The 24,588-nt window shown below is 49.3% G+C and overlaps 1 protein-coding gene across 9 annotated transcripts in view; it reads right to left on the reverse strand.

Moving 5' to 3' along the window:
* The window catches only part of COL6A3 (collagen type VI alpha 3 chain), an 82,156-nt gene that overhangs the window by 44,517 nt on the left and 13,051 nt on the right, over positions 1–24,588 (reverse strand). For 3 of the 9 annotated variants that reach the window (XM_032480570.1, XM_032480569.1, XM_032480568.1), the window contains exons 2-8: positions 20,171–20,290; positions 18,045–18,665; positions 11,697–12,299; positions 7,830–8,414; positions 5,595–6,194; positions 3,686–4,258; positions 1,643–2,251 (exon numbers count right to left, since the gene is read on the reverse strand). In XM_032480570.1, coding sequence (XP_032336461.1) covers positions 1,643–2,251; positions 3,686–4,258; positions 5,595–6,194; positions 7,830–8,414; positions 11,697–12,299; positions 18,045–18,665; positions 20,171–20,261 — 3,682 coding nt within the window. In that variant the 5' untranslated portion in view covers positions 20,262–20,290. The remainder of the gene's footprint in view (positions 1–1,642; positions 2,252–3,685; positions 4,259–5,594; positions 6,195–7,829; positions 8,415–11,696; positions 12,300–18,044; positions 18,666–20,170; positions 20,291–24,588) is intronic. The other 6 variants (XM_032480574.1, XM_032480573.1, XM_032480576.1 and 3 more) reach the window with 4 other exon arrangements.

The raw sequence follows: 24,588 nt of genomic DNA on the forward strand, positions 1-24,588 counted from the left end.
GGGCGGGTCCAGAGGGAGTTGCAGGCAGTAAAGACAGCGCCTTAAAGAGGAGACTGGGGGGCGCCTGGGGGTGAGCAGGGCATCGAGGGAGTTTTTAAAAGAGGAGAAAAGGCACTGTGCTTGTATCACGGAGAGTCATCCAGCCCATCAGAGAACTGAGGATGCGGGAGAGAGGAGAGCTGCAGAGGGGAAAGGAGAGGCTGCCGGGGAAGGAGACGGTTCACCCCAGGAACAGGAGGGAAGCTGAGACGGGGACACCGATGCCAGGAGGGACCGAGTGGCGCTTCTGGAAGTTATCTTCCAGTTGCCTTTTATTTTCTCAGTGAAATGAGAATCAAGATTACCGGCTCAGAGTCAGCAGAGGGAGAGAGGCATCAAGCAGGAGGAGAAGGAGGAAAATAGTCATTTTGAAGAGCAGGAGAGCAGACGGACCAGGGGAAACATGTGCTCGTGCCTAAAGTAAAGGAACTGCACACACACAGCACTTCCGAAGGCCCACGGCGTCTCCCGGGAACACCGGGGCCTCCACGTGCACCCTGAGCAAGGACTCCTGCAGCCAGACAGGTTTTGGAGATGCTGTGTTCGCTCACGGTATCAGAGATACACAAAACACATCAGTCTGAGCAAAACCAACCCCCCACCAAGAAAAAACCCTCACTTTATTTATCCCGTTGTTTTCCCAAATGTATTTGATCACGAGCTCTTTAGGACACTCCATGGGAGTCTGGTGGGGCGTGGGCACCCTGCCTGGACACCAGCGAGGAGCAGCCGACCCCTCCCTCACTCACCCAAAGGGCACCAGGTCCTGCTTCTGACTTTTCTCTCACTTGCTCTTCCCCACCCTCCCCCAGCAGCATTTCCCCCTCCCCTCCCCGTGTCCTGGTGCTCGATGCGGATGGGGTTCTATAGAAGGTGAACCACACAGGAGCCCTGCCCAACCGCGTGCCCTGGGAGGGCAAGCTCTCGGTGGGTGTTTTTGGACGGATGGATAGATCTGAGCCCCCTTCCCTCTCAGCAGCCAGGGGCCCAGCATTTCCTCGCTCATTGCATCAGGCCTAGGAAAGGATCACTGGAAGGAGGAGACAGAACCAGCCACGGTCAAGGGAGCCGGGTGGGCTCCCTGCCTGCTGCGACACTGAATTCTTCACATCAAGCAAATTCGACAGCCATCTTTGCCCTCGGGCCCTGGAAATGCCAATATTCCAGAGACTGTGCCCCGGCTCGACAGTTGGTGCGCCTGTGGTCCAGCTCCGCCCCCCCCCCCCCCCCGATCACAGGACACTGCCGGCTGGACCGACCAGGGCAGCCTGGGGCCCACACTGAACTGGAGGCATCAGTCAGACGGCCCCTCCCTTCTGTACCTCAGCAGAAGCCTTTCTGCCAAGTTAGAGGTCTGAACTGTAAGCCAAGCATAGGCCCCTCCTTGAGACTTTAATTTGGCCCAAAACATAAACCTTAGCATCTCCCCAAGCCTCTGCCCCTTCTGGCCACCAAGGCCACGTGGTTCCTAACTCATCACATGACTCTAGTTCTCACGCCACATGGTTACGGAAACAGAACTGAGAATGCTTTGTAACCCATGGTCCAAACAAGGAGCCCCAGGGATTTCAAGGAACAGAGAGGTCAGGAACCCACTCCTCACCTGGGCTCAGTGTGGACAGCAAAGATGCCTGCAGCCTGCTCAGCTCTTCACGGCTGAGCTGGGTCACTCTGTCCGAGATGACCTGCTGCACGGTCCCCAGCTGCCGGAAGGTGGGAATAGCCACGGCAAAGTCCGGGATGAAGGAGATGGTCTGCATCTCGGTGATGTCGGCGTTCCCAATGCCGATGCCGATGGGCACCGCCCCTCCCCTCTTTGCCATCACCGAGGGGCCCCGCACGTCATCGCCCGACCTGTCGGCCGTGAGGACGATCAGGAGCTGCGGCACGCCTTCTGCGATCCTGCTTCCCGCAGAGCCAATCAGGATGTTCCTCAGCACGAAGGCCAGGGAGGCCCCGGTGTTGGGGGTGGGCCCTCCCAGGAGGGTCAGCCTGCGGATGGCGCTGACCACGCTCTGCTTGTCCATGTACGAGTTCAGGTAGAACTCGGGCCTGGTCCGGTCACTGTACTGCACCACAGCCACGCGCACCCGGTCCGGACCCACGTCCAGGCTCTCCACAACTCTCTGGACAAAGTCTTTCAGCAGAGGGAAGCCACTCTGGACACCGTCAGAGCCGTCAATCAGAAACACCACATCCTTTTCACCTGAAACTAGAAGGAAGGCGGCCTCCGTGACTCGCACAGAACAGAGGAGGGACAACTTCATACCAGTGGTGGTGGGTGGGATAGTGGCCCCCGATATCAAGTTCCTAATTCCTGGGAGGGAATCTGCAGGAGTGATTAAATTAAGGATTAAGGGGATGATGATCCTGGAGCATCCCGGTGGATCCAGGAGACTCAGTCATGTGTCCTTAGAAAAGGGAGATCAGAGGATTCCAGCCGGAGGGAGAAGATATAAGGATGGATATGGAGGTCAGAGAAGAAAGAAGACACTGTGTTGCTGGCTTAGAAGACGGAGGAAGGGGCTGAGGACCAAGGGATGCGGGTGGCGCCTAGAAACTGGAAGGGGCAAGGAAATCGAGAATCTGCGAGGAACTCCGGAAGGAAGGCAAGCCTGCAGACACCCTGATTTTAAGCCCAGTAAAACTGGTTGGGATTTCTGACCTCTAAAACAAGGTAGTTAATTCATTTTGTTTTAAACCACTAAATGAATTCCAAGTTGTTAACACAGCCATGGGGAACTAAGGCATCTATACATGGAGATCGCCCTTTTATTTTAGCACTTTTCAGAGTTTGAGCAGTATTGTTGACTTTCAAAGCTGTACTCAAGAAGAAACATTGGGGTGGGGGCTGGAGAGACACAGGCTGAGTCCACATAACCGTTCGCTTTTTACAGCTGGGAGGTCTCAAATGATTTGCTGCAAGTCACAGTGGGTCACCGGGTGAAAATGTAACCCAGATGTCCAGTTTACAACCCAAAGCCAACAGTGAACGTACCCAATAGTCAACGCAGAAGCTCTAGTTTCTCTGGGTTTTAATCAAAGGGATTATATGCGAAATTACTCTTTTTACTGCATTTTTGTCACCACGGGGAAAGCGGTTGAACACGAACTCATGGCCGCGAAGATGACTGATTGAAAATTTTAATGCAGTGTTTGTAATGGGGACGGGCCTGCCTCCCTTCACACTTTATGTTTTTAATGAAGGTAGAGAATGAATTATAGCACAGTGATACCCACTTAAAATCAGATACTGGGGGATATGAAGATAAATACAGCTTTAGCGCTAATGTAACCAGGTTGTAAGACTTTTATCGCGCATATTGTAAAAATAGAGCTTTTTTTTTTTCAAAAAAAAGGGATTTTTAACCACTGATCTATCTAAACGTTTATAATGTTATTTTATGGTGAAATACTCTAATGTCTTTAAAAATATTCACGCTGATTCTCCTGCTTTGCCCCAAAGAGCAGTTAGAGGGTCAACTTGGGGAAAGACAAGTCATATTCCATTGTTTCTACAGAAATCCCCTATCTTTCTTGGAAATCCGAGGAGGGCTTCTCCCTGAGGACCTGAAGCCAGCACCCTACAGTTGACTCCGCACAAGAGAACAGGGCTGCAGAAGCAACCAGAAGTTCTCTGCCTTACCTGGTGTTGGCGCCCCAGTTTGCACCGATTTCAAGAGGTTCACGATCTGTGGTTGGAGGTCTCCAACCTTGGGAAGCGACTCGGCAACCAGGATGAAGGCGGGGGAAGGCACGATGAGCTCCAGCTCGGCCGGGTCTGCGTTCTTGGCCTGGAGGATGAAAGGCACCACCCCGCTCTGTTTCAGGTTGAGTGCCGGCCCGTCCACGCGGTCCGACGACCTTCCCGCCACCAGCAGCACCAGGAACTGCAGCACTCCGTCCTCGATCCGGCTTCCGGCGGACTTCACAAAGATGTACCTCTGCGCGTAGTCCAGGGCATAGCCCAGGTTGAGGGCTTTGCCCGTCTTGATCTTCATCCTCTTCACGAGATTCAGGATTTCGGGCTTATTCTGGTGCTCATCAAAACGGGACTCCACCCGGACGTCATCGCTGTACTGAGCCACCGCGATCCGAGTCCCCTCTGGTTTCACATTCAGCTCGTCGATGATCTTGTAGAGGAAGTCGCGGACGGCGGGGAACTGGCCCACGAGGTTGGCCGAGCCGTCAAAGAGGAACAGAATGTCCCGCTTGCTCTCTGCAATGAAAGTGGGTGAGGACAGAGTGAGGGACGAGATCACAGCAGGTGCTCAGCCCAGCACCGCCAGCCGTGGGTAATGGGGTTCAGGAAGTGCATCTGGCGATCACTGCACCGGCAAGGGAAGAGAAAACCCACACCAGCTGCCGCTCCAGCGCCCCCTCCAGAGTGCTGCATCTTTGCACAGGACTACAGCTCCTAGCCTGGTCTGCTCAGCCCAGCATCACACTTCTTTCACAGAGCAACCCAAAGAAAAGCCCAGAGGGTTCTGCTCTCGCATCAGGTGGCACTCACTCCAGGAGAACAGCATTTTCGAATGGTTATAAACAAAACTATTGAAAATATGATCCTTAGTGTCCTTTTGCTTAAAGAACTGATCTGTCTCTAGTGACAAAGGCTGAAATGGGTTAACCACCCAAGTATAATTGAGTCGACACATAAGCGTGTGACAGACGCTCTAACTGGATTTCCTTTTCATTAAATTTGACATTATGGGTTAGAACCCAAAATAGTGTCCATTATCAATCTGTGGGTCCGGCTCTATGTCAGTGACTTTCAATCTGCCATGATTGGACAACAGGAAACACAGATGAGCCCATGGGGGGCTACAACACATCATGTGAACATTACTTTCGGCTCAAAGGGTTCTTGGAACTATTCCGATTAGGATTCAGTTGGCTCAGCCTGGCTACCCATCAGTAGGGCGTCAGCAAGCCGGTGGCTCCTGTGTGTCCGCATCTTGCCACCACATTCATGTGCAATCATCAGCACCCAGGTTTCCTCTGGAAACCATTTCACCATCATGTGATGACACAGCCTTTGCTGGGTTTATGACAAGTAATTTTTTAGAGACAGCAGATTTGGAACATTAAAAAAAAAATCATCTCAAGAAACTAATTTCAATTTTGGAAATGCTCCCAACACATACTCAGGCACGAAAGGGAGTCTCTCCCTCTCTCTCTCTCTCTCTCTCACTGTCTCTCTCTCTCTCTTTCTCCCATTACCATTGGGATTTGCACTCCAGACTCTTCACAGGCATCAGGGCCAGAAAAGAAGTCAGCCCAGCTTCTGAACGAAGGGTGAGGCAACACGGGCAGAGCGTAAGCTGGGCTTCCTAAACTTGCATGAACAGACGCCCTGGAGACAGAGGACCTACGCTTGCCGGTACAGGGTCTCAAGCCCCCATTCAAACTCCTTCCACCGCAGGGAGCCCACTCTATTCCTATGGCTCGTTACCACACTCTTGAGTTCAGACGGGACCACCTGCTCGGCAAAGAGGTGTCAGTTTGCAGGAGGGCTGTGGGAGAGGGCGCCCCGAGCCGCCGGAGAGCGTTACCTGGCTGGCCGAGCGGAACTTCCTCCACACCTCCGCTAACATACGTGGTTAGGGGCTGAATCAGCTGCTGGGGCAAAGCTGGCAGGGAGCTGAAATCATCCATGAGGTACACCAGGCTCGGGTTAAAAGCGATCTGCTCGAGCTCGGCCTTGTCGGCCCGGCCGGCGCCCACGCAAAAGGTCAGGACGCCGGCGCGCGCCAGGGCGTTGGCCGCCTGCAGGTACGCGTCGTCGGCCGGGCCGGCCGTGAGCAGGAGCAGCAGCTGCGGCACGTGTTCGCGGATCCTGCTGCCGCCGGCCTCGGTGAAGTGGGTCGCGTGGACATAGCCTAGGGCGGCGCCGGTGTTCAGGCCCGAGCCCCCCTGGAGCTGCAGCTGCCTCACGTGAGCGAGCAGCTCTGGCTTGGTCTGGTATGTGTCTAGGGAGAACTCCGTGACCGGAGTGTCACTAAATTGCACTAAACCGACTCGGACGCTGTCGCTTCCGACATCGAGGCTGTTCACTACGTTCATGACAAAGTCCCGCACGTACGGGAAGTTGGTCTTTCCAACGTTGAGCGATCCATCCAAAAGAAAGATGATATCCCTTTTGTTTGCATGAACTGCAGTGGGAGCACAGAGAACAAGGTGAGACAAACAGCACCGCGGACGGGGTCACCATGTGTGCCCGCGGGCCGGACACACATGCCCACGTGTGGAACACAGAGAAATCCGGTGAGGCCAAGCACATCCACCTCACAAAATATGGCAGGAGGCTGCATATTTTCCTCCGGTGGGGGCTGGTGGTTGTCAGGCACGTTGACAGTCAAGTTTACAAAACCAAGTTGGCTCAACACAGATACAGGGCCAAAGCGAGAATGTTTGCAACCAACAAAAGACGATCAGACTCCTTGAAATGGAACATGCCCCCCCACCCCAGAAATGAATTCTGCAAGGGTGCTGTGTCTTTCTGCATCCTCGGTTAGTGACCATGGTCTCAGCCAGGATTACATGGGCGAGGCTGGGTCCCCCGGGGCCCCCACTACATCTTTACAGAGAGATTTACACTAATGTTAGCCCAAGTTAACCAGAGAACATGAGGTCCTGAAGCCTAAAAACACCCAAAAAATGCTCTGCTCTCATCTTGAAACATCGCTCGGACAGCCTATTTGTCATGTGAGACTCTTCTCGTGGGGAGTCACGGCACTGCCAGGCAGTAATCCAGCCAGTGCCCTCGGGGATTCCTCGTGAGCCAGATCACAGGACCATGGAAACACAACACATTAAAATCCAAAGAGACTCTTGGCAAGGCCTGGTCGAGGTTCACAGAGCATCAAAAATATAATCTTCCAATCAGAGTGCTTTCCCCAACACGTGCCTCTAAAATAAAAACAGATCCTTCCCCACGTCTCCCCTGATGTTTAACCTAACAAGGAATCGTACCCTATGTTCTATCAGCTTGAACTTTGGCTGTGAAAGTGTGGATTAGAAGTTTTAAGGAAATGAGAGACAGAGACAGAGAGAGAGGGAGAGAGGCTTTCAGGAGAGCAGAAAGCCTGAGCAGAGAGCATGCCTCCATGCACGTGGCTCATGCATCGAACATTCAGTGGTAAAGTTTGTGAGGCAGAGAAGCTCGTTTCCGTGATATTCATCTTCGTTAAGGACGGCAAACTGCAAGCTCACAGACCATCATGGCAGCTTCAAAAGTAGCTGGTCACTGATAACCACATCAAAGGAAGGATCTGAAGAACCCCTGGGCTTTTATCTGCATACCCATCCCTTCACTGCGCTGCCCCGTTGGAGGAAATTCCTTAAAGAGAGGGGAGAGAGGGTTCACGGTCTATGCTGGTCAGGTTTGGGCCGTTTGGAAGTGGGCCGTCTGCTCAGGGGAGGAAGGGCCAGGCTACATCTTGGTGGTGGGAGGAGGAGGCTGGACAGGAGCCACCAGGAAAAGCAGAACACTGGGACCTCCTGGGGGTTCCGAACCAAGACGTGATCTCCTTGGCTGGAAGCTTCAAAGGCAGGTGGCCCCTGGTCTTACAGTTTAAGTCACACAACTCTTATTTTATGGCATTTTAAGTCGTATAATTCCCAACTCAGGGTAAAAGGAAACCTGAAATAAATCTTGTCTGTTGTATCCTTCACGTAAGAGGTGTCTCTTAGCTGAACATGAATAAAACTTGGGTTTGTTTTTCCCTCAAAGGCTCTGCCTGAAGACCACCCCATTATGTGTCTGACCCCCACCCCCCACATCATACCTTCGGTGGTTCCAGAGAGCGTCCGGAGAGGCGCCAGCACGCTGGGCAGCAGGCCCTGCAGAGGGGCGGTCCGGAACTCATCCGGAACGAACACCAGGGTGGAGTCGAACGCGATCTCTTCCAGCTCAGCCCGGTTGGCCACCTTGTTCCCGATGGCAAAGGCCATGATGTTGCTTCTCTTCAGCTCCTGGGCTGGCTGGCTGACTTCATCTAAGGACTTACCGCCTGTAATCAGCACCAACAGCTTGGGGACCCCCTCGGCAGCCCGGTAGCCGGTCCCGCCGGTGAACAGGCTGTTCCGGACGAAGTCCAGAGCCGAGCCCGTGTACAGGGCCGAGCCCTCCAAGGGCTTCATCCTCCGCACAGCGGTCATGACTTCCCTCTTGCTGGGGTAGGTATTGAAATAGAACTCTGGCCGCACTGTGTCTGCGTACTGAGCCACAGCCACCTGGATAAGGTCCTGTCCGATTTCCAGCCTCTGGATGACCTTGGCAATGAAGTCGCGGATCGCATTGAAGTTGGCCAGTCCCAGTGCAGATGAGCCATCCACCAGGAAAACTATGTCCCTCTTGTTGACTTCGATGACTGTAGGTAGCAACGTCACAAGGTGAGTAGAAGGGCCTGAACCAGCACGTTCAGTATGACTGTCTACACTGCAAACTGCCCCCCACAGATGCTCGCACTTGCCCTGGCCACAGTGAAGTCAGTGAGAGCCCCTGAGGAATTTGTCACAATACACATTAGTTACAACTGTGTCCTTCCCTGCAGAGGGCAGACTGGGCTCCCCAACCCCCACCCATAGTACCTTTTACAAAACAGTTGTGAAAAAATTAACACAGTTTTATCAACCACCTATTTAGTATATCGTCACTAAAAAAGCCAGAAAGCTCTTTTCTGCCATAAAATCTATAGCTCGCACTTTAGAGGGGAGAATGAAGTCAAAGCACAGATAATTAAAGCTCAGGTAACTAAAGTCACCATCAGCATCTGCTCGGAGGGCCCTGGGTCAGACAACCTTGCTTTCATAACCACCGATCGCCACATGCAGACCTTGAACTTTGACTCTATTCCCTTCGGTTCTACTGTCTGTGTGTTGATTTTTCAGGAAAGGGGGAGAAAAACACCGATTATTTAACTTCATAAAACTTACGAAAAGGCAATTGATGTCAAAGCCAGCAAGCGGCACAGAGGTACTTCCATTTAAGAGACCTGTGCTGTGAAGGTCCCAAGTTACATGCTAAGGCCGTGGCAACTCAAAGACAGATCACAACCCGGACAAGATTACTGCCTCCGAGAGCCACCGACCTTCTGCCCCCTGCTGTATCCACGCAGGCAGCCCACCTGAGTCTCGGGGACCAAGCCCCCAGTCCAGAAACCTGACAAGGCTTCCAAGACTCGTAAGCTCATCAAAGTTAAAACTGAGGCAGGAGGGTTTGTAATTTATTAAAGGATTATCTGGACTGGGGAGGCCTCCATTACTGCGTGCAGAGAGCAGGATGGTATGTAAGACTTGACTTTTGACTACACTGACATGATGGGTGCAAGCTCTCCTCTTTAAGAGGAAATGTTAATGCACCAGCGAGACAGAGCATCCAGGAACAGGCACGTGGGAACCACTGCTTTGGCCTCAAGTTGCAGGGTAAACAATCAATTCCAAGTCCTCAAATTCTCCATAGACGCCTGCAGACCTGTGGGTTCTCCCTACATGTGGGGGCTGAGGGACACTGGGTGCCACGCACCCTGCCGTCCCCTCCCCCTCTCTCCATATATGCACACTTATGTACAGCTACACAGGTAGCCACACGTGTGCTTTTTAGACACACACAGGACAGCAAGCACGCCTGGACACACACTCACACACACACACACAGCCCGTCTACACTGAGGATGGAGACTTTACACCATCAATGCAGAGGCTCCTGCATCCACTGAGATGGACACAACGGAGGGACAGACGAAGAGAGAGCAGGTCCCCTCTCACCCCGCACTCATCAGGCTGACTCACCCATCAGGCTGAGGGGCGTCCCCTCCTCTCCTCTCCAGGAAGAGACTTCCTTCTCCTGCCCTGAGACGCCAGCCCAGTCAGAGCCGTGCTCTCCGTCTCGTGGCTCTGCTGGGGGCCTGCTGTGAACGCCCGTACTGAGAGGGGCCTGAAGGTCCTGCTAACTAGTGGACTTAGCCCTCAGCTCCCTGCCGACTGGCTTCCCCTGGGACGCTGGGTTCCCTGCAGCCCTTGCCAGCCCAGGACCGGATGACTGTCCTCACCTTCCCATCTACTGTTCCCAAGCAAATCCTCCTCAAACACCCAGCCCCCATCACCCTTCCCTGGAGCTGTCTTCCTCTGTACCCACGTCCCCCTGATCCCCCAGCACCCGCTTCCAGGCCCACACCCGGGCTCCCTGTATCCAGAGCGTCCCCACCTCTGAGCTCGCCCTCACCCCCCCTCTGCCCAGCCTCTTCCCTCCAGCCCATTCCCACCCCATCCTCCCCCACCAAGGCCCAAATCTGTTTCTCCTCGCTCTCAACACGCCCCTTCCCAACCTCACCTCCCTGGAGCCCAGAGAGGCTGTGTGGCCTGCCCAGGATCACACAGCAGATTAACATGAGACCAGAGACCAGAGACCCACTCTCCCTACTGCAGCCGTAACACTTCCTCAGTGTTTACAAAACCCATGGAAGTTGTTCGTTTGTTTCCAAAAGCAGGCAAGCTGGGAGAAACTGTGAGAGACTGTATTCCAATCAGAGGGATGTCTGGAAATATCCAGAGAATTTTCAGGATGTAATTTTGCATCCATTCTACTTTACCCCACCCAGCAATATGCCTAATACTGTTGGCAGTAAAATCTCTGACAGGCAGAGATCACGGGCCAGCGTAACTCGGCTCACCTGCACCTGCTGGGTTTTACCTGCTAGAGCATCGAGCGCCACTCTAGTCTCACTTCCATTTTGAAATGCACCCCCATCTCCCACATTTGACCTGTTAAATGCATTTTGTTATGTGACTTGATTCGTTTTATGGGTTTTTTTAAAATGACGTCAATGGGGTTCTTTTGCCAAAGGCCCTCCAACTGTGTGTGTAATCTCTCCACTCCACTTGATAGAGCTCCCCTCAACTTGATAAGCAGGGGAGAAAAGGCTTTCTTAAATGTTCCACCGAGTGAGTGCTCCGTTATTTCTTACCTCCAGAAGCGCCACTTCCGCTACCCAGTGTAAAGATGAGTCAGGGGAGACAGCTGCCACGCACCTGTGAGCAAGGCTAGCACGCTGACTCAGAGCTCAGGGCCATTGCCCTGCAGTACTTTCCTCAGACTTGTAATGAGCCCCCGAGACCCATTTTTAGGACGACTGTGACATAAGTAGATGACACGATAGTGTTTCATAAACTCAAAGTCACGGGTTTGTTGAATTAGCCTTAAATGCACACTTCCTTCACCAACTGTTACTAATGGGGAAGAGGGGGGAGGGATAGATGAGGAGTTTGGGATTAACAGATACACATTATATATGTAAAACAGACAGGCAACAGGGACCCACTGCATAGCACAGGGAACTATATGCAGTTTCTTGCAATGAGCTGTAATGGAAAAGAATCCGAACACATACATACACCTTTTTCCTTAAAGCACCCTCTCCTGACGGCTCAGGCTCTAACAAGAGCTTTCCACGCGCTCACAGCTCTCCGGGTGTTTGGAGCACTGCAGCCGTCACAGACCACGTCCAAGAGCTCGCTCCTCTGGGGAGGACTTGACTGTGGGTACTTACAGGTTCTCCCGAGGTGAATCATTCTGCAAGGTGCCCTCCTGACCTCTACAAAACCACACCCAGAACAGCCCACCACCACACAGATGCTGAGGAAAGCATACGTACCTTGTGTGACAATGGTTGGCGGTTGCAAGACAATGTGCCTTTGGGCCACGCCCACAATGTACGGCAGTAATTGCTCCTGGAGGTCCCCAAAGCTACGGAATTCCGGGACAGTAAACACCAGGTTGTCATTGGTAGCTATGTGCTGAAGCTCTGCCTTGGAGGCGGCCTGGGCTCCGAGGCCAAATGAGAAAACGCTAGCCTGCTTCAGTGCCACCACCCCGTCGCGGACCTCGTCACTAGACGGCCCGGCACTTATGAGGACCAGCACCTGGGGAACCCCTTCCTCCGCGCGGCTGCCCCCAGCCTGGGTGAAGTGGTTCTCCACCAGGAATTCAAGGGCGAGCCCGACATTGGCCAACTCCCCACCAAGGAACCCAAGGGCTTTCACTGCATCCAGAACCTGAGCCTTGGTGGAGTAGGTGTTCAAGGAGAACATGGTTCTGGGCTCATCGCTATACTGGACCACCCCCACTCGGATCTGCTGAGTTCCAACTGAGAGTCTCTCAAGGAGATTTACAAGGAAGTCGCGAATGACTGCGAAATTGACACTTCCGGTGTTGTTTGATCCATCAATAAGGAAAATAATGTCAGCAGAGTCTTGTGCTTTAAAAGAGAGAAATGCAAAAAATGTGAAGTGTTAGAACAAGTGACCACATGCATCATTCAGTGTTCTGACATGTTTCTTTGGAAACCAATAAGAAACACGAAATACTGACAACCAAAACACATGTTGATTAAGGAACGTGAAATTCTCTTTCGGTTCTGCATTCTGAATGGATAAGAGGCAACTTCTTAACAGAAATGAATGGTGTTGAATAGAGGCATTTAATACCAAATCCTCATCTGCACCATCTTTGTCATTAAATTCCAAGACATTCTATTCACTCTTCTGGGAGAAATCTTGAGTGTGTTCTGGAAATTTCTACTAAATTTGGAGGGAACTATAGTTGCATGGAACTGTGCATTACCATACACACAGGAGAAAATAAAGCAGGGCAGTAAAAAGGTCCAAAGATGATTTCTAATTTGGGGACATGTCTCATAATTCTCAAGTGATTATAAGAACTTTCTTCTTCAAATCCACCGCACAAAACAGAATCTCAGATTTAAGGTTTGATGACTCATCATCCCAGTACGTTAAACACTTGATTCCTTGAACAACTGTTGTTCCTTCTTTTTTTTTTTCTTTAAGAACCAAAATGTCTGTGTATCCACAATTTTGGGAAAATGAAAAGAACTCAAACAACATCTACAGTTTTGATCTAAAAATGCTCACACATTTTGGTTTGGTTTTTTTTTCTTCTCAAATGATATTTAGTTCCTGCAACTCAGACGCAGGTAGGAGATTAGGCTCATTCATTCGTTTATTTTTGCCGTTGCCTCTGTATTCAGTCACATAATGCAGAACGATGTTAAGCAGAGTGATATGAAACCAGTCATGACATAATTATCCAACCTTATTTTTATGACACCCTAGACCCAGTGCCTGGCGGGACCTTGAGTATCCAGTAAACTCTTCATCAGAATTAGCTCTGGGGTTATACACATGGACATCAAAACAGCTGACCAAGACCCCTTTTCTCCCCTTGACCTTGGCAAACATGAAACTTGCATTCTGTTACTGAGAATGGAGGTTTCATAGAAGCACTGACATGAGGAATAGCAGTCAATCAACTCCAAACCTGGGTGGAATATTTCAAAGGCTCAGCGAGAACATTTACATCAGATTGACTGATACTATAGAAAAGGAAAAACTATTCTAGTAAACATTTTTTAATAACTTAAGTGTGTGTTAGGAACAGGAAGAGACTTAATGTGAACATACATGGTATTTACAAAAATGATTTTTCCCTTTGGTTTTAGGAAGCTATATTTGGAGTGTAATTGTAACACCGTATCCCTCATTCTGGTATTTTTAGTGACAGTGAACATTTTATATTTCAAATTAATTTTTTCTTGTGCCAATAAAGCTGCTTTTATTTCCACTGTGGAAACAGGATGCAAATCTTGTCTGATAAAATTGGGGGATTTTGCGCTAGTGAAATTATGTTCTTACCCCAGTACTTTCTTGGGTAAACTGAGCCAGGGATGGCTTGAATCCCGGCTGCTTTCTCCCCCTACATACACGAAATCCCTCAAAATTTTGCAGAGGAATTCCCTGAAGAGGGAGATACTGATGTGGAAATATCTTGTAACCTCTTACAAGATACTAATTTAACTTTTGTTAAGAATTCCAAAGCATTTGCTACTCTTCAGCCAAAACAGGAGATTCCTGAAGGATCTTTGGGAGGGTGTAGTGCCGGCAGTGTGAATTACACAGCGGGCCGATAGAAATGGCTCACGTTCTAGGAGCTGGAGGCTCCACAGATCACCCCACGAGATCCCTCAACATTTCCCAGGCCTAAAACAATGACCCTGGGGTACAAAAGACTGGCCACTGACTCAGCAAACCAAGACACTTAAAAGAAGGACTCACCATGAGCCTAGGGGCCCTGAAAGGAAACTGATACCTGAATCACAGGGTGACCTGTTCCTTATTAATTTATTACTTCCCTGTTGATTGCAATTCACAACAGAATAGATCCGATAAACGAACACTGAGGGGAAAGCCTTGATAATGTCTCTTCTAAAACGCTGAACCACAGCAGGTCATAGAAAAATGTTGGATAATTTGTCATCACTGAAAAAAACAACATTGTCCTCTTATGCAGATGATCATGGGACACACAAGGGCATGCTGTGTTATCCGGGAGCACCGAAGCCTCAGACAGACACAAGAGCCGTGGGTTCCTGTGCGCAGCAAGGCACGCAGCCACCAGTACTGGCTCTGAGAGGAATCGGATCTAGCTCAAATTTAAATTGTGAGGTTGTCTGGTTTTCTGCTTTCATGGCTCACGGATCGCACCCTCTGTGGCATTTTCCATGGAAAAGCCTCTCAACGTCCAGGGTAAAAATCAGAGGCTCCTTCAACCCCGGTGGAAACACTGTTTTCCTGAGCACGTGGGTGTGGACACCAGGGCTGCCTTAGCTCATGGGGTGCTTCCTTTCTTCAGGAAAAATCTAAGAGATCGTGTTTGCATTTCCTATGCAAACACAAACCTGCAGACCAGTTTCACAAGGTTTTGAAATCTTCATATTTTACAAAGAAAAGAAAGCTTATCCTCACTGAATACAGATCACCTTTAGCTTTTGCTTTAGTACAAGGCTTTTGTATTTGATATCCATTCATAAAAAGGATTTTTAAATATACAGCTTTCTGAGATTACTTGAGCAGAGTTCATTTAAAACAGGGGCAATCATTAACTTTTTCTACATATATATTTATGGGGGAAAGTCGCCTACCTAGTGGACAGGACATGAGAAGAAACAGCCCTGACTTGCTGGCAACCTCTATGATGCCTTCCTGACTACCTTTCCCAAACACTATAAACAGAGTTATTACTATATTATTTTTTTGCTGTGGAACATGCAGTGGGACATGATACTGAAGGAAATGCAGAGTGAAGTTAATTAGAAAAGACAACATAAATGCATTAATAGTCCGCCCTGGCGCTGCTAGTGGCTTGAACACTAGAAGACAGAGATGTTTTCTTGGCATAAAAACAAAGGTTTTATCATCACGGAAACATACTATGTGGCTTGGCTCGTTTAGCATTCATATGGTAATCGAACTGTGTATCCACTTATATAATGGTTAAACTTGAAGGCAAACTCGTCCACTCTTTCCCTGAATTGGCCAAAACATCAATAGAGATGCTCCACTTCTCCCCTGAGCCCCTTCGCTGTTTCTGACATGGATGAGTTACGATCGCTATATTCAGAAATGCAATGGTTAGTGAATTATTGACACGGAGAATGTTGTAGCGAATGGAGAAGGTCGTTAGTTGCCGTCTTGCAATCTCCTTGCAACCAGCAAGTCTCCTTGTGAACTTGATTTGGGGTGCTCTCAGGGGTCCCACCTTCTTCTCCTGTACTCTAGCAGGATCGACACACGTTATAATGCAGAGGTGAGGCATGTCATTGGAAGGAGGGAATGAATGCTTTTCAGGCTGAATACAAATATTCCAGACCTACCCGCATTCCTCTCTATTAGAAGCAGACCCACTGATAGGGGCATTAGCACTCCTGCCCCATCAAAGCTGAAATCACGGGTAAGCAGTGGGAAACCATTATGAACAACCTTCTGAAACACCTTAGGGCTGGTTAGTTCCGAAACCCTTCTCCTCACCAGGCTCTGCCTGCCCAGGACGACTGGCTCCTTTCTCCTGACATCCGCACATCCTGCTCCCTATCGCTTGTTCTCTGAATTTCTGTGATGAAGAACTGCTGTCAGATACAGCTTACCTCCAACTCCCCCCGTTACTCTGATCACAATCCAGAAAGCTCTCCCATTCCCTGGACTCCCCCTGCCCCTCTGTCCTTCCATCAGTCCCTTGCATCTGGCTTTTTTGATGGGTTGATTTACGGCTCAAAATCCACTTTCTTCTTCCTGCTCCTCCCACCACCTTGAATTCGCAGGAGACCAACTTTCCGCCTGTCACGTCACCCCCCACCTCCTATCTCTGAAACCCTCTAGGCGGTAGCCACTTTCAAACGCTTCAGAGAAACCTGGGCCAGAAATCTCACCCTCTGCGATCACTCCCTCTGTGTGCACCTGCTTAGTCACTCAAAGAATTCTCCACCTCCGTGCCGCAGCTAAGTACACTGAAGGGCTCTCCAGCTTCACTAAATGATTTCACATACTTCATGCTCAGCCTGCGCCCACACCACACACCGTGGGGTCATCTCCAGAGACTTCTACGTCTGTGGGGATAACCACGCTCAGCTCCGGCCTCTGGTGCTCCCAGCTTCCTCGTGCACCCTGAGCACGTGGCGGCCACACCGAGAGCATCACTTAAAACTCCTCCACCCCCACGACCTGCCCTCCAAAGCCTTCCTCCACCCACACTGCCAGCATCCCCTGGTTCCACACTCAGTTGCCTCCAGGTGTCTTCCCTCTCGTCCTGGCCTCGCCTCCTCTGGCTCTCCAGAAGTCTCCCGTCCCCTTCCAGCTCTGACCCGCTTTCCTGCCCAGCCCGGACCCCAGGGCGCTCGCTTTCAGGAATTTACTAGCTACCATTGTGGATTTCCTCCCCAGGAAGACCTCTTGTCTCTGTCATCCTCCCTCTGCAGCTCCAACCCTATTAACTCTTTTTTCTTCCAAGAGTGCCTGAGACACCCGCAGAACGTCCGGGTGCCATGCCAGCCGAGAAGGCCACGGGCTCGTGGTCTCGGCCAACAACTGAACGCCACCGCAAGCCTGTAGCTCCTTCCTGAACGTTCTGTGGCTCCTTCAGCGCAGCTGCAAGGCGGCTGTTCAAAACCAGCCCCGATCCCTCCGCGCCCCGCGCCCCCTCGGCCCCGCCCCGCCCCGCCCCGCCGGCCCGCTTACGGGCGCCACCCGCGCTCTCTCAGCTGCCCGCCCCCCCCCCCCCCCAGCGCAGCCCCCTCCCCTCCTTTCCCTCCGTCTCTCCTTCGGGGGCTCTTCTCTCCCTTGAAGCCCTTGGTTCCGCCCTCACTTCCTGCCCGCTCGCTGGGCAACGGCCACCCGCACTTCCAGAGTGACGTCCATCATGCGAGCCAGGAGCATCTCTTCGGGCACAGCCTGCGGACAGCACGGAGGACGAGGAAGGAAACCAGACCCAGAGCCAGCACGTCAGGCCCTCTGGCTCTTTTTCCTTCACCAACGGCGTTATCACTACCGTCTAGGACTGGTTCTCCAAAGTCGATCTGGGCTGGGTCACATCTAAGGGTCCCTACCACTCTAATCCTGTCAAGTCTCTGAAAGAAATTCCATTGCGTAAAAGAGAGGACCTCTGTCTGTTGTTCCACTGAACACAAAAGTGGACGCCCTCCTTCCCCCTCCACTCTTGCTTTTCCAGACATGGAACCTTCTTCTTTCAAAAAAAAAAAAAACAAAAACAAAAACAAAGCTTTCTATTCCAGCAGCGAATGGGAGGCTTTGTGTTAGGTAGCTGCCCAGCCACGCTGAGGCTTTCCTGTCCAAGGAAGGTGGGAGCACCTCTTGGGGGAATCATAATTTCAGAATGTGTTTTTTAAAGAGAGTATTCATTGTTTCACAAACAAAGAAGTCCTCTGGGACATAGGTGAATGTTCTGTTTTGGAAGGAGACTACAGAGAACCTTCAAACCTTTGTTTTTAAACCCGTGAAGAACCATCTCTCCCCTAACCACCCCCCCCCCCCCCGCCATGCCATCTTTGAGCCGTCATGTTGCTTCATTGCCAGCGGGGCCAAGCTCATCTCCGAGAACAGCAAGGCAGGCGGCAGCCCGGCGATGTTGCCGTTACCTGTGATGTCTTTCAGGGTCTCTGTGCCTCCAGCCCTCCCTGGAGTCATGGAGGATGAACGCACACAGGACACTAAGGTTCCTACTATGTCATGAAGTGAGGTAAAATTCTCTAGGTTGAAAACATGCATATCGAGTGGTTCACTTGCTATTTCTTTTAACGCTCCTTCATCTGCATCCTCAACTCCAACTGCAAACACGTTAACGTCAGCAGACTTAAGCTCCGCTGAGGGCAGAGCAAGGCCGTCCTCCGAGTGTCCACTGGTTAGCACTACGACCACCTGGGGGACTCCAGCACTGGCCCGGCTCCCAGCAGCCTTAGAGAGGTGGTTCTGCATCACACGCTTTAATCCTTGTCCAGTCTGATTGCTTCCCCCAGTGTAAGACATGTTGGAAACATGAGAGAGGACTTCTTGTTTAGTACGGTACGTGTTTAACAGGAACTCGGTATGTGGGTTGCCGTTGAACTGGACCAGAGCAAAACGGAAATCGTTTTCTCCCACAGCTAAAGATTTTATAACATCATACAGAAACTCGCGAACAAGTTGGAAATGCTCCTTTCCAATGCTCCAAGAGGAATCCACTAGAAATATTATATCGGCAGCGGCACCGTTTTTGACATCTTTAAAAAAAGACATTGGTTTAGATGTTTCTCCTATTCAAGAAATGACTTCCTATCAGTGCAAAGCCTTCCTCAACTAATTCAGTTTACACCACGCTGTTACTAAATAATTTACACCTCACGTGTGAAACAGGCAGGGAGGACGACTTACCTGAGATGCAGGGACCTGGACACCATGGACCCAGCGGCTGCTGGTGCCCAGTCATTGGCCCAAGTTCCATATGCAGTGACCACCATACATGAACAGTAGCAGGCTCCAGAATGGGGGAAAAACTTCCCTGGGGTGTCCTTTAACTCAAGATGATTCTCTGACAGCTTGAACCCCAGGACCCACCTGATCAGACGGGAAGGATATCCTAGCACAGGTAACCAAGCATCATCTTACAAACTCATTCTTCAGCTTGGGGTCTGAAGCGGAGCCTTGACAAGAAGGAGCTAGGAAACTGCTCCTTGTTGCCTTAACTAATCTGCAGTGCTGCGGGTAATTTGCAAGAAAGTTAAAGGCCGTGAATCTGTCTGCTTTAAGTGAAGAAGGCTTGTACAAGTTTGGAGAGGGGCGAAGTCTCGTTTCTTTCCAACTTTTCAGTGTGAAGAAAGGCACCCCAACTAGTCACCACATATCTTTCAGAGCCAGAAAAGCCTTCTTAGGTGTTGAACACTATTCATCTCTTTCAAAGACGAATCCAGTTCTCCCTCAAAAGCAGGAGAAGGAAGCTTAAGGGCGTGAGGCTGGGTGGCTGGGGTGTGCCCTTCTGCAGGGGGCCAGGCTGGCCGTGCCCCGCAGGCTCCTGGATCCTACTTACCTGGGGGTGACCCGAGGCCCAGGCAACGCTGCCCTTGCGTTGAGGGGGCACTCGCCTCCCGCCATCTGAGAACTACCAGGTCTGGGGGAGAAGCCCAGCTCTCCAAGCAGAGGAGAGGGGCCCAAGCCAGCCCTGTCAAGCTCATAATACAGGGAGCATGTCTCATTTGTCTAAAACTCTGCAAGCAAGTTCTTAATAGGGTCAATTAAGACCTATTTGTTAAGTGGTTTTGGGATTTGATGACGCTGGATCAAACATGTCTTTCTGTGTCCAGAGTTAGAGAGAAAGGGTGATATTTGTCTTTGTTTCTGTTTTTGTTTTTTCAGGGGAAATAATTTTTACTCTCAGTCGTTGTCTTCTGGTTTTATGCGCTCAGACACCAACCAGAGCCAGACATGTGGAAAAGCTCTTCGGTTGGTAAAATATTTTTGATACAAACTTTCGGCTCACACCCAACGTGAAAACAAACCACTTGCAAACCAACACCAAGATATCAAGCCCAAGTTTTAGCAAAAGGAAGCTTCTCTTGCTGGACAAAGAACACGTGAAAAGGTCTGAAAATGAACGCACGCCCTGTAACAAATGGCTTGCCTACCTCTTCACAGCCTCTCCAAGCTCTCTACCAAGCTCGTGATGTCTAAGATCTAAACTCAGAGAGCACTGTGCCTTTTAGCAAAATTGAGAGATGCTTCTGGATCTTACCTGCTTGCTGTTGGGCACGAGTGAAAGAAAAGCCTGAGAAAAAGAGGCAAAAGATGGCCACTTTCATGGGCAAATGCCGGTGTTTCCTCATTGTGAATCTGTCTAAGCACCAGCAGGCACCTACGAGAGAACACAGGGCAGACGAGAATGGTCAGGTTTTGGCTCTCAGATTACTAACGAGTGAATCCAGGATTTGTCCCTTTTATGGGAAACACTTTTGCCTAAATATATAAATGTGAATGTTTGAACCTAGTGATTGTCTGACTTTGGCCATAGCTGAAAATTGTGCAGTTCGACCTCTTCTCCTCCCGGATGGAAGCAGGCAACAAGAGCTTATCAATAAACACGTGGCAGAATATACAAGGGTCAGGAGGAAAGGTGCAGAGGGCAAAGCGGCAGGGTGGTGATGCTCAGCTTGACTCTGCCAATCATATTTCAAGGAATCCCAGGGGGAAGCTTCAGTTCATGGAGAGACAGTGGACTTTGTTCAAATGACAGCACGTGCACACACAACCACAGCCACTGGGGCCACGGTGAGTCCTGCCCTGATTCTCTCAATATTTAGCACTTGTCCTCCAACAAAAACCTGCTGTGTGCCCAGCTCCAATCTCAGAATGGAACACGCCCAGGGATACTGAATTAGCAAGACTGAAGCCAGACCTGAGGGCTGACTGCCTTGGAGCACGGTCTCCGCACACAACCGGTGATGCAAGCAGGACGTCCAGCCAGCCCGGCTCACATCCGGATGGGCTCGGTAGCCTGGGTCACCAGATCTTTTCCCTGCTAGCAAACGATACCTTCTCCCCACCCCAACCCTGAAAGCATCCAACCTTCATGTCAGCACCGAAACCTTCATGTCAGCCTCTTCACCCCCCAGTCCCCAATCCAGTGAGATTAGCTCGAGGGCTTGGGCTCGTCCTTATGACCCTATGTCTGCTCTGTCTGGGCTTAGGTCCTCTTGCAGGACAGCATCTCTTTTCTCTTACCCTTGCTCCAAGGCTCTGGTCTCCCCCAACTCTTTCTTAGGTCTTGTGTCTATGACCTGGGCAGTCCCACAGGCTCCGACGCTTGGTTTAATGACTTATTGTGGCTATTCTGAAATTCTTACTAACTTTTGAACAAGGACTGTCATTTTCATTTTGCACTGAGCCTGGGAATTATGGTGCTGGTCCTGGCTGGGGCTGTCCATGTATATCAGCAACCCTTCTAACCTTTACCCAGACTTGTCAGGGGTTCCCTGGTCAGAGGCTTGGGTAACAGAATGAGAGAGGAGGGGCGGTGGCCGCACCAGCAGGCTCGAATGTTATCACAGCACTATTTTTGATGTCGTGTTATCAGGAGTTACTCAGCACCTACTGTGTTGGAAGCACCACTTTTTGTAACGTGTCTCATTGACCTTCACATTGTCCTTCTAGGTGGATGCTAATCCCCATGCTTACAAAGAAGAAATTGGGGCTCACAGAGTAATTGGCCCACATCAGACACCTGTCAAGGGACGTCTTGATACTAAAATAACACCCACCACTATGAAGGTTTATAAGAGGGAGGATAAGAAGAAAAACATTTTTTGAAAACATTTCCATCACAACTTGTCATTCAAGTTCAATAGCCTAAATTCGGAGCCTTCTTGGAACCAAATAAGGAGCCAGTGATATTGGATAAAGATAAGGTGTTTGGAGTCACATAAACCTGAATCTACCACACCCTACCTTGGGCAGGTCATATCATTGCCCTAAGCCCCAGTTTCCTCATCTATAACATGGGAACAGTAATAGTATCCCCCTTGCCAGCTCCCTGTGAGAACTGAATAGCAGGTAATTGTGAAGTCCCTGACACAGAATGGACAGTAAGTGAATTCTTTTCCATGGTTGGATTTGCCAGCATTTCCCAAAGTGTCTTCCATGGAAGACTCATTCCATGAAATGTTCTAGGGGAAAAAGGAGGGTTTCCTCAAAGAACAGTTTGGGAAACACTGAATAGCAAGCCCCCTTCTGGAACAGTTACGATATACCTTAACATAACAGCTCTGTGAAGTTAAGAAACCTGAGGCACTTTATTTAACCCAGAATTTCCCAAACACGTTCCAGAAAATCTTTCTTCCATTGTTGATATTCACTACCCATAAAGCGAGCTGCACCCTTTAGGAGCGGTGCCTGCGCATTGCTATGCCTGATTTTGCTATGTCCTTGCTGCTCTAAAGTACTCACCAAAGGCATCTCCGCCTGCCCAAGTCTCCCTCCGACCCAGTTCAGAGGGCTGTGGATATCTGTCCCCTTCGACTCCATTTACTGCAAGTAGGGATCCATTTCCCTTGATGGAGGAGGTCCCTACCCCCCAGTGACCAGTGAGAGGGGTGGAATGTGTAAACAACCAAAGTTTTCTCCAGAGGGGCTCTGGGGAGAGCCCAGAGTCAATCCCATCAGTTCCATGAACTTTCAGAGCACTGGTCAAAATTATCAGTTATTTTTTCTTGTACTTAGTTTCAAGATATGCTATTTGATATTTTTAATTATGTAGTGTAGAGTACAGTCAAGTGGCAAATCCCACATGGTGACTGAAACCTAAATATGGTTAATCTGGAGAGATTGGGTTGCCGTCGTAATTTATATTTCATTGCGGTTTGAAAATTCAGAAGGCCTTGTGAATTACAACATGAAAAGGTAATCATCAACAGTATGAATAAAAATCAAAACCCTTTCTGATTTTCAAGTGGATGTCAGATTTTCCAATGTGATTTTTTTTTTTTTCATTTTATAATCTTGAAAGTCCAAATGCTTCTAAACTGGTTTCATACACCCTGCCTCAGGAGGGGTTTGACCCTCCCCTGAGAGAGTAAAGAGCAAATCAGGTGTGAAATGGCTTGTAACATACCATTACTGTTGTGAAGTTGGGAAACCTGACAAAACTCTGTGTAATCTGGAGGAAGGGAGGACCAGAATACACCAACAAATTGGATAACCTACAAGAAATGGTTAAATGTTTAGAAACATATGACCTACCAAGACTGAATCATGAAAAAATTAAAAATCTGAATAGGTCTGTAACTAGTTAGGAGATCATTTCAAAAACCTCCCAACAAAGGAAAATCCAGGATCAGATGCCTTCACCAGAGAATTTTACAGAACATTTAAAGAAGAATTAACACCAATTTTTTCAAACACTTCCAAAAATGAAGAGGCTGGAACACTTCCAAATTCATTTTACAGTGTCAACATTACCCCAATACCAAAATCCAACAAAGATACTGCAAGAAAGCTACAGATCAACATCCCTAATGAATTTTGACACAAAAATTCCCAACAAAATACTAGCAAACTGAATTCATTACATATTAAAAGGATTACACATGACTGAGTGGGATTCATTCCTAGAATGCAAGGATGGTTCAATACACAATGTAATACACCACACTAACAGAATGAAGTTCAAAAACATATAGTCACTCAATTGGTGCAGAAAAATCATTTTATCGAATTCAACACCCTTTCATAATTTAAAACAACAATACTTAACAAACTAGGAATAGAAGGAAATTACCTTAATATAATAAAGACCACATACGAAAAGCCCACAACCAGCACAATACTGAATGGTGAAAACATGAAAGCTTTCCTTCCAAGATCAGGAACAAGGCAAGGATGACCTCTCTCACCATGTCTGTTTAACATAGTACTGGAATTCCTAACCTAAGCAAGTAGGCAAGAAAAATAAATGGCATCCAAATTAGAAAGGAAAAAGTTAAATTATCTCTATTTGGAGATGACATGATCATATATGTAGAAAACACTGAAGATTCCACACCCAAAAAAACTCTTAGAACTAATAAGCAAATTCAGTAAAGTTGCAGAATAGAGAATCAACACATTTCTATACATCAACAGTGAACAATCTAAAAAGGAAACTAAGAAGACAATCTCATTTACCATAGCATCAAAAATAACAAAATGCTTAGGAATAAACTTAACTAAGGAAATGAAAGGCTTGTGCACTGAAAACTACAAAACACTACTGAAAGAAATTAAAGAAGACACAAATAAATGGGAATGTGTGCATGGATTAAAAGGCCTAATATTGGTTAAATGACCGCACTACTGTGAATGAAAAATGTTGCCTGACATATCAGTAAACAAAGGATGTTGCAGCCATCAAGCCACAGCAGTCGCCCCAATGGTGAGCCTGAGGGAACTCAGGATGGAGACAAACAGGCTGCCTGCTACCAAACCCTCAGCCACTGCAGCCACTCCCAACAGTGCAGCCCGAGGGGACCCTGAGGGGACTCAGGGTGGGAAAGAACAAGATACTGGCCCTAGAGAGCTAAAGTGCACATCACAGGAATGATTTCAACGAGCCCAGACTCTTGCATCTTCTCCAACTTAGAACTTTCTTTAACTTGAGATACCTGGTTTTCTTTCATTAAT

The sequence above is a fragment of the Camelus ferus genome, chromosome 5 (assembly GCF_009834535.1).
Source record: "Camelus ferus isolate YT-003-E chromosome 5, BCGSAC_Cfer_1.0, whole genome shotgun sequence".
NCBI classification, from domain to species: domain Eukaryota; kingdom Metazoa; phylum Chordata; class Mammalia; order Artiodactyla; family Camelidae; genus Camelus; species Camelus ferus.